The following is a 10,482-nucleotide window of genomic DNA, read 5'->3' as shown; positions in this document are numbered from 1 at the left end:
CGCTCTCGCTCTCGCTCTCTCTATCTCTCTCTCTTCTCTCTCTCCTCGCTCTCTCTCTATCTCTATCTCTCTCTCCCCCCTCCCTCTCCCTCATCCTGTATGCTCATTTATGTCTCTCTCTCTCTCTCTCGCTCTCGCTTCTCGCTCTCTCTCTCTCTCTCTCTCTCTCTCTCTCTCTCTCTCTCTCTCCTCTCCCCTCCCTCATCCTGTATGCTCATTTATGTCTCATTCTCTCTTATGTCTCTCTCTCTCTCTCTCTCTCTCTCTCTCTCATCCTGCTCTCATTTATGTCTCATTCTCTCTTATGTCTCTCTCTCTCTCTCTCCCCTCTCTCTCATCCTGTATGCTCATTTATGTCTCATTCTCTCTTATGTCTCTCCCTCCCTCCTTCCCTCCCCCTCTTCCTCTCCTCTACCCCCCCAGGCCCTGGAGGAGGATGACGGCAGTGACAGTGACTCCTCGGTGGATTCTGGCTCTTCTTCTGGGCCCAACTTCAACTACATCCTCAACATGCCCCTGTGGTGCCTGTCCAAGGAGAAGGTGGACGACCTGCTCAAGCAGAGAGACGCCAAGGTACAGCCACCAGGGGGCGCCAGAGGGAGACTAGGGGAGAGATGGGGTGTGTGTGTGTGTGTGTGTGTGTGTGTGTGTGTGTGTTAGGAGGGGCCATAGTGTGTTTGGATGAGAACAAGTGAGATTAGGAGAGATAGTGTGTGTGGACTGGATTGAGATTGCTTACCTATGTGTATGTGTGAACTTGTGTGTGTGTGTGTGTGTATTCGCACAGAAAGTGGAGCTGGATGATGTGCAGCTGAAGTCCCCCGACGACCTGTGGAAGGCGGACCTGGCTGTCTTTGTGGAGGAGCTTGATGTGAGTTTGGGCTCCAAGAGGCTCTAGGTTCTGTCATCAGAATGGTTCTGGGAGTTTCTGGGTTCTGCCTGCAGTTTGAGTTCTGTTTGTTTGTGTGTGTGTGTGTGTATGCGCGCATCTGTAAAAGGTTAATTTGTGTGTGTTAACATTGATGTGTGTGTGTGTGTGTGTGAGTGCATCTGTAAAAGGTTAATTTGTGTGTGTGTTAACATTGATGTGTGTGTGTGTGTGTGTGTGAGAGTGCTTCTGTAAAAGGTTAATTTGTGTGTGTGTTAACATTGATGTGTGTTGTGTGTGTGTGTGTGTGTGTGTGTGTGTGTGCGCAGCGCATAGAGGAGCAGGAGAGGGAGAGTGCGATCATGGGCAAGGCACCCAAGCTGGTGAAGGGCAAGGTGGGCAAGCCCAAGTCTCGTAAGATGGAGCTGGAGGAGACGCTTCCCTCGCCGTTCGGACGGCGCATAGAACCGCAGGTGTCCCAGGCCATCAAGGCCGAGGCCGCCAAGAAGAGCAGCAAGAAGAAGAAGGTACGTCTGCAGCCGTGTGTGTGTGTGTGGATGGCTGTCTTTGTGCATAGATGACCAGTGTGTGTGTGTGTGCACAGATGTCTGCGAGTGTGTTTTTGTGGATGGCTGTCTTTGTGCATAGATGACCTGTGTGTGTGTGTGTGTGCGCACAGATGTCTGCAGTGTGTTTTTGTTTAACTGGCTGCATCAGTGAGATTGGAAGAGTTCACCTTAGAAAACCAGGGCTGTGTGTCTGGCTGATGGCTTGGTTTTGTAAGGGTTCATTTTGTAAATGGTCACATTCTAAACTATGTATGTCTGCCTGTGTGTGTGTACGTGTGCTTGTGTGTGTGTTCGTGTGCGTGTGTGTGTACGTGTGCGTGTGTGTGTGTGTGTGTGTGTGTGTACGTGTGCCTGTGTGTGTGTGTGTGCGTGTGTGTTTCTCTCCCTCCAGGGTGATGTGACGGACGTTAAGCTGGAGTTTGACGAGGACGGTGAGGTGACGGGAGAGAACTCCCTCGTCTCTCCGTCGGCTCAAGGGTCCGCCCCCACCACCCCCCGCCGCCAACCCCAAAACCCCCCGCGTCAGGAAAGAGAAGAAGGAACCCAGTAAGAACCTAGAACCTAAAGATAACCACCCCTGGCTTAGAACCGCATACCTGTGGGACCTTAAAGATGGACAAACCCTACTTAGAATTCAGAAGTTGAGGGCTCTTATGTAATAATAATAATAATAATAATAATAAAACTTTATTTATATAGCACCTTTCATGCAAAAGAATGCAGCTCTTATGTAGAACTTAGAACTGTAGATAGAACTGTAAAGCACAGGCCCAGGGCCTACTGTGGTGACCAGTACCTGTGGTTCTCCCGTCACTGCTTGCACTAGATGGAGCAAACGGTGGTCTTCAGCCTTCCGATGTCCGCAGTCAACACCAAACAAGCAAAGAATAAACAAATGACACGTGTAGCCTTAACAGTGACATCATCTGTCCAATGCACACGCACTGTTGTCATATTGATTTATCGTGTGTGTGAGTGTGAGCGTGTGCCAGTGTGTGTGTGTGTGTGTGTGTGTGTCAGTCATCAGTGTGATAGAGCTGAGTATGGACCTGAGGAAACAGAGCACCAGAGTTAAGGAGTGTGTGCTCTCTCACAGGCACCCCTCGCGAGAAGAAGACCCCGACTCCCAAAGGCTCCTCGGGCAAGAAGGTGAAGAAGAGGAACCCCTGGTCTGACGACGACTCCAAGTCCGACAGCGACCTGGAAGAGGCCGAACATATCGTCATCCCCAGGGAAACCAAGTCCCAGAGAGCCTCAGGTAGGACTGTGTGTGTGCGAGCATATGACGTTCAGACGTCTAAGATAGCTGATCTTCTTTATGGTGGATTTCCATTAGAGATATCCATGTTATTCTCACATAGATGGGAGTCTCGTTTTAAATCTATTTGGGTGTGTGTTTTTCCTGGACAAGACTGGAAAGATGCAGAGCTCATTAGAAACTGTTCAATTTAAACTGTCCTCATTCCATTGGCTAGTTGAGTTGGATTTGTGTCTATATTTGTTTGTGTGTGTGTGTTGTGCCATCTGGGGCTGCTGCAGCACTTCAGCACACACACACACACGCACACACACGCACACACGCACACACGCACACACGCACACACACACACACACACACACACACACACAGATGCTTCTGATGTGATTCACGTCCTGCTGAGGACCGGCAGTCTGTTGCATGATGTAAGCACTCTGCAACAGGCCTTGGATTGGGCTGCTTCCCCTAATTACCAGCAAACCAGCCAGCCTCTGACCACTGCTTACAAAAGCACTAAAAACCTACACGCAACACTGCAACACAACACTCCAGGACCAAATCACACTTTAGTGTTAACATCCACACTCTACACCAGGCAGGAAGAGGGGAAGACACTAATAAGAGTCTCTGAACAGAGTAAGGATATGTGGCTCCCCAAACAGCATGGAATTCCCCAGCAGTGGAAGAGCAGAGGGGTTTAGGCCTGATAAAAGATCAAACAAGTGCGGAGAGGAAGAGGAAGAGCAGAGGGGTTTAGGCCTGATAAAAGATCAAACAAGTGCGGAGAGGAAGAGGAAGAGCAGAGGGGTTTAGGCCTGATAAAAGATCAAACAAGTGCGGAAAGGAAGAGGAAGAGCAGAGGGGTTTAGGCCTGATAAAAGATCAAACAAGTGCGGAGAGGAAGAGGAAGAGCAGAGGGGTTTAGGCCTGATAAAAGATCAAACAAGTGCGGAGAGGAAGCGGAAGGAAGTAGGAACCCACGCAGTGCTGCTGTGAAGCTGCGGCCTTAACTGTGTGCAGACACACCACTGCTGGGCGCCGTCATTCTGTTTAAACCACCAAATGTGTTCCTAATCCACTAACCCCACACTGCTCTTCCTAATCCACACTGCTCTTCCTAATCCACACTGCTCTTCCTAATCCACACTGCTCTTCCTAATCCACTGACCCACACTGCTCTTCCTAGTCCACACTGCTCTTCCTAATCCACACTGCTCTTCCTAATCCACACTGCTCTTCCTAATCCACTGACCCCCACACTGCTCTTCCTAATCCACACTGCTCTTCCTAATCCACACTGCTCTTCCTAATCCACTGACCCACACTGCTCTTCCTAGTCCACACTGCTCTTCCTAATCCACACTGCTCTTCCTAATCCACACTGCTCTTCCTAATCCACTGACCCCCACACTGCTCTTCCTAATCCACACTGCTCTTCCTAATCCACTGACCCCCACACTGCTCTTCCTAATCCACACTGGCTCTTACCTATCCCACATGCTCTTTCCTAATCCACATCTGCCTCTTCCTAGTCCACCGACCCCTACGCTGCATAGACCTTGTGCTCAAAGACTCCCAGCCTTTTGAGTAAAATGAACTTGGTAAAGGAAGCAATTCACTCTGGGCAGGTTAAATGTACTCAGAGTTTCAATTCTCATTTCATTTCAGTTTTAATCAGTATGGTGGCATGAACCGTGGGCATGGTGGCATGAACAGTGGGTATGGTCTCAAGGAGCTGCACCGAGCCCAAGGCCTGAGCCCTCTCAGGACACGCATTAGTGATGAGAATGAACTTTGACCTTTTGACCTAGAGATCTGTTCAGACAGGCTTCCCCGCCCCAGTTCAGTGTTGACGCTCTGCTAACACACTTCATCCTCCTGTAGCGGTGAAAGCCAAATACACGTTCGACTTCTCTGAGGAAGAGGATCGCGACGGCGGCGGCGACGACGATGACGACCAGGAGGAAGACGGCCGCTCGTCGCCGGTGCGTTCCTTTGGCGACAGCTTCAGCACACCCCAGAGCAAAGAGCCGTATAATAACAACACCAACGAGGAAGAGAACGACGACGAAGATGACATCTTCACCCCGAAACCGTCCTCCAAATCGTAAGAGACGAATGCTTGCTCTGTCTTTTAAGACGTTTTTTGCCCTGCAGGGGGCGCCAACGTTTTACAGGAACGTTTATTTTCCCATTCCCTTTCTGTTTCTCTTTGATCACAATGTTTATTGGGATTGATTGATTGATTGATTGATTGATTGATTGATTGATTGATCACCTTCGTCACAGGTCTACTCCAGCAGCTAAGAAGAGGGAACCCGTGAAAACCATCCCCTCCAAACCTGCCTTCTCTGACAAGAGCAGTGATAGTGGTAAGTGTGTGTGTGTGTGTGTGTGTGCGTGTGTGTGTGTGTGTGTGTGATAGTGGTTATGCATACTGTAGCATAGCACATGTTCCACTCTAAGTTGTACAGATGTGTGACACAGCAGCGGTGATGGGATGAGGTGTGTGTGAGAGGGATGAGGTGTGTGTGTGAGAGATGAGATATGTCTGTGTGTGTGTGTGAGAGATGAGATATGTCTGTGTGAGAGAGATGAGATATGTCTGTGTGTGTGAGAGAGATGTGTGAGAGATATGTGTGTGTGTGTGTGAGAGAGATGAGGTGTGTGTGTGTGAGAGATGAGATATGTCTGTGTGAGAGATGAGATATGTCTGTGTGTGAGATGTGTGTGTGTGTGTGTGTGTGTGTGTGTGAGAGATGAGATATGTCTGTGTGTGAGAGATGAGATATGTCTGTGTGTGTGTGTGTGTGTGTGAGATGAGATGTGTGTGTGTGTGTGTGAAATGAGATATGTGTGTGTGTGTGTGTGTGAGATGAGATATGTCTGTGTGAGGGAGATGAGATATGTCTGTGTGTGTGAGGGAGAGAGGTCTGTGTGAGAGATGAGATATGTGTGTGTGAGAGATGAGATATGTGTGTGTGAGATGAGATATGTGTGTGTGAAGAGATATGTGTGTGTGAGAGATGAGATATGTGTGTGTGTGTGAGAGAGATGTCTGTGTGTGAGAGATGAGATATGTCTGTGTGTGTGTGAGATGTCTGTGTGTGAGAGATGAGATATGTGTGTGTGAGAGAGATGAGATATGTCTGTGTGTGTGTGTGAGAGATGAGATATGTCTGTGTGAGAGATGAGATATGTCTGTGTGTGAGAGATGAGATATGTCTGTGTCTGAGATGAGATATGTCTGTGTGTGAGAGAAATGAGATATGTCTGTGTGTGAGATGTGTGTCTGTGTGTGTGAGATGAGATATGTGTGTGTGTGTGAGAGATGAGATATGTCTGTGTGTGTGAGATGAGATATGTCTGTGTGTGAGAGATGAGATATGTCTGTGTGTGAGAGATGAGATATGTCTGTGTGTGTGAGAGATGAGATATGTCTGTGTGTGTGAGAGATGAGATATGTCTGTGTGTGTGTGAGATGAGAGATGTCTGTGTGTGAGGGATGAGATATGTGTGTGTGTGTGTGTGTGTGTGTGTGTGTGTGTGTGTGTGTGTGTGAGATGAGATGATGTCTGTGTGTGTGAGATGAGAGATGTCTGTGTGTGTGAGATGAGATATGTCTGTGTGTGAGATATGAGATATGTGTGTGTGTGTGTGAGAGAGAGATGAGAGATGTCTGTGTGTGTGAGAGATGAGATATGTGTGTGTGTGTGTGTGTGTGTGAGAGATATGTCTGTGTGTGAGAGATGAGATATGTGTGTGTGTGTGAGAGATGACTGTGTGTGTGAGAGATGAGATTTGTGTGTGTGTGTGTGAGAGATATGTCTGTGTGTGAGAGATGAGATATGTGTGTGTGTCAGAGTTGAGATATGTCTGTGTGTGAGAGAGATGTCTGTGTGTGTGTGTGAGAAGTGAGAGCGGTCTGTGCCTCGTGCGTGATGTGTAGTTCTGCCGTTGTCTCTCTCAGACGGTGGGAAGTCCGACAGCGGCGAGGACAACGGCCCCATCTTCTCGTCCTACTCCAGCAGCTCAGCGTTCGAAAAACCAACCTCTGCTAAAAAAGGTAATACCTCTCCCTACCACTAGGCGTCACCCTACAACCACAGACAACCCCACATAATCACAGTGGGCGATGAGAACATAACTGGGCCTTAGACACTGACAGCCCCCCCTCTGGTTACAGCACACACACACACACACACACACACCTTACAAAACCTACACTTATGTACATTCACACCTTACTTAGACACTGACAGCCCCCCTCTGGTTACAACACACACACACACACCCACACCCACACACACACACCTTACTTAGACACTGACAGCCCCCCCCTCTGGTTACAGCACACACACACACACACACACACCTTACAAAACCTACACTTATGTACATTCACACCTTACTTAGACACTGACAGCCCCCCTCTGGTTACAACACACACACACACACACACACACACACACACACACACACACACACACACACACACACACACACACACAACACACACACACACACACACACACCTTACTTAGACACTGACAGCCCCCCTCTGGTTACCACACACACACACACACACACACACACACACACACACACACACACACACACACACACACACACCTTACTTAGACACTGACAGCCCCCCTCTGGTTACAGCACACACACACACACACACACACTCTTACTTAGACACTGACAGCCCCCCTCTGGTTACAACACACACACACACACACACACACACACACACACACACACACACACACACACACACACACACACACACACACACACACACACACACACACACCTTACTTAGACACTGACAGCCCCCCTCTGGTTACAACACACACACACACACACACACACATCTTACTTAGACACTGACAGCCCCCCTCTGGTTACAACACACACACACACACACACACACACACACACACACCTTAATTAGACAGTGACAGCCCCCCTCTGGTTACAGCTGATTAGTGACAATACTGGAAAAGACATCACAGTTTTTTTTTTCCATAAAAAGAAACGAGAGAACGATGAAGAAATGGCACTTTTGGAGCACATGTTAAGGGCCATGTTGACATGGAGAAACTCTAATATGACCGCAAAGCCTTTTCCTCAGCTGTACCTCAGCAGCCTATATTGACATTGATGCTCGACTGCTTAACTACTGTTACGACTATTGCTTAACTGATCCGACGTGTCAACTCTCCACTGAGGATTAAAACAGCTTAGCGAGACGTGTGTGAGACTTAAGTGAGACTTAAGTGAGACTTAAGTGAGAGTTAAGTGCATTGAGACAGTCAGTGAAGTGGTCTGATTTCTCTGCTTGTCTCCGGAGCAGCCAAGAAGCCGACGGAACCATCGGCCTCCAAACCCAAGAGAGCTCCGGCCAAACCCAGACCCAAACCCCAACCCCAACCCCAACCCCAACCCAAGCCCGACACCTCGGTCTGGGACTCCGACTCAGATACAGGGGCCAAGAAGACAACACCACCAGCACTCAAAGGTGACCGCACACACCTCTCCTTACACACATACACACATATGAACACTTACACAGACTAACATGCGCACACACCTCTCCTTACACACACACACACATATGAACACTTACACATACACAGACTAACATGCGCACACACACACACACACACACACACATCAAACGCATGCATACACACACACACACATCAAACGCATGCATACACACACACACACATCAAACGCATGCATACACACACACACATGCAAATATACCCACGCACGCACGAACACACAGACACACACACACACGCTTTGCATCAGCAGGGTTCCTGACGCACAACCAGACGCACACATGCGCGCACACACACACAAAAGCACACACGCGCACACACACGACACACACCCTACAAAACCTACACATATGCACATTCACACACAACAGCACTCACACTCACAGCATGTCCATACCTCTGCATGTGTGTCCTCCTCGTGAATACCTAATGGCTGGGGGTGAAGTTGGAGGTTCTTGGGAAGGTCACCTGTCCCCGCATGTCCTGTGAGATGGCCATAAGTTAGCCTCTTTAATGTAGCGCTTTAGCAATGAGGCCATCTGCCAGGAGAACATATGTGCATAATTAGCCTCCTGCGTAAGCCCAACAAACACACATGCAGGTGTTTGTGTGTCTGCTTTGTGTGTGCGTGCGTGTGTGTGTGTTTGCTGTGTGTGTGTGTGTGTGTGTGTGTGTGTTTCCTTAATGATTTAGTGTGTGGATGCAGTGTAACCCCTAACTCTCTCTTCAAAGGTAAAGGCCGAGGCAAGAAGAGGAAGCAGCAGTCAGACTCCGAGGCTGAAGACTACAGCCCAATGAAGAAGGCCGGGAAAACCCCAGCACCCAGGGTAAGAGTGTGTGTGTGTGTGTGTGTGTGTGTGTGTGTGTTTATCTCTCGGATACCTTTCCTGCTTGGTCTCATACTTAAATACTTGCTCTTGCTTAAAGCCCTTTGCATAACACGTAAATTGAACTGGTCTGTTCTTGTGTTTGTGTGTGTGTGTCTGCGTGCGTGTGTGTGTGTGTGTGTGTGAGCAGCAGAAGAAGAAGGCCCCCTCAGAGGATGAGGACGAGCCGGAGGTGAAGTCTCTCAGTCGGTCAGATCCGTCTCGCGACCGACCCGGACGCTCCCGGAAGGAGGTGAAGTACTTCGCGGAGTCCGATGACGAGGAGGTGGAAGACGACATGTTTGACTAGGCGCTAACTGCACTGGCCCCTTCACGTGCATTCACACACACACACACACACACACACACACACACACACGCGCACACACACAGACACACACACACATATATACACTCCTAGACCGACACACTCCCTCTCTCCTACAAACTCACAAAATACATACATACACACACACACACACACACACACACACACACACACACACATTCACTTGTGGATTAACTCCTGTCCTTCGTCCAGCAGACTTTTGTACATTTGAGTTTCAGCCCTCAGTTTTCTTTGACTTTAATTGTGATGTTCGATGCTTTCTACTGTGTAAGTGTTTTACACTTTTATTATTATTATACATATACAGGATGTTTGTTTTTTTTATCATTGAAATGTATTTGTCCTAAGCGGCTTTTAGAAGTTTAGACGCGGTGCTCCTGCACATTTTAATTGTTAAAAATACAAAAAAAGAAAAAAGAAAGAAAATGTACCTTTTTTGATGAAATGAGATGAAACTTGGAAATAAACCGTAATGAAATGTAAATTAACTACTGGGCTTTCCATCAATTCATTTCCCATGGCTAGAGAATCCCATGACGGAGTAGCCCAGAACACACACACACACACACACACACACACACACACACACACACACACACACACACACACACCAGGGTACTGAGTTTGAATCTGCCTGAAAATGCCAGTGGATGCATTAACAATCAATTAGACATTTAAACAATTAGACATTTAAAAGAGATTAAAATGCACAAGACTATTTGGAGACACATTCATTGCTTCGTCAAAATGATGCCCATTGTAGCTCAAATGGTATAAGTGAATTATTAGTTTTTGACATCATGTAGTACCATTGACAGGTACATTAGAGTTAATTATGTGCTTTTTTGTGAGAGTTGAAAGGTGAAATAGTTCCGATGCAATCTTCAAACATTTGCAACTCCTTCCTCATTAAACTACCTATGACGACCTACGTATACGTTCAGTTTAGTAGCACACAACCACAGTCAAGAATAGTTTAAAATAAATATATTTTTA

The 10,482-nt window shown here is 47.8% G+C and overlaps 1 protein-coding gene across 1 annotated transcript in view; it reads left to right on the top strand.

Annotated features, from left to right (window-relative positions):
- Nucleotides 1-9,523, top strand: part of top2b (DNA topoisomerase II beta) — a 38,635-nt gene extending 29,112 nt beyond the window's left edge. The window contains 12 exon segments of the mRNA XM_031585705.1: nucleotides 424-573; nucleotides 788-871; nucleotides 1,198-1,395; nucleotides 1,829-1,924; nucleotides 1,926-1,983; nucleotides 2,534-2,695; nucleotides 4,580-4,802; nucleotides 4,985-5,067; nucleotides 6,666-6,761; nucleotides 8,058-8,222; nucleotides 9,004-9,098; nucleotides 9,289-9,523. Coding sequence (XP_031441565.1) covers nucleotides 424-573; nucleotides 788-871; nucleotides 1,198-1,395; nucleotides 1,829-1,924; nucleotides 1,926-1,983; nucleotides 2,534-2,695; nucleotides 4,580-4,802; nucleotides 4,985-5,067; nucleotides 6,666-6,761; nucleotides 8,058-8,222; nucleotides 9,004-9,098; nucleotides 9,289-9,447 — 1,569 coding nt within the window. The 3' untranslated portion in view covers nucleotides 9,448-9,523.
- Nucleotides 9,524-10,482: the final 959 nt, after the last annotated feature.

This window comes from Clupea harengus, chromosome 19, assembly GCF_900700415.2.
Source record: "Clupea harengus chromosome 19, Ch_v2.0.2, whole genome shotgun sequence".
Taxonomy (NCBI): Eukaryota; Metazoa; Chordata; class Actinopteri; order Clupeiformes; family Clupeidae; genus Clupea; species Clupea harengus.
Note: the sequence above shows the minus strand (reverse complement) of the source record. Positions and strands in the feature narration are given on the sequence as shown.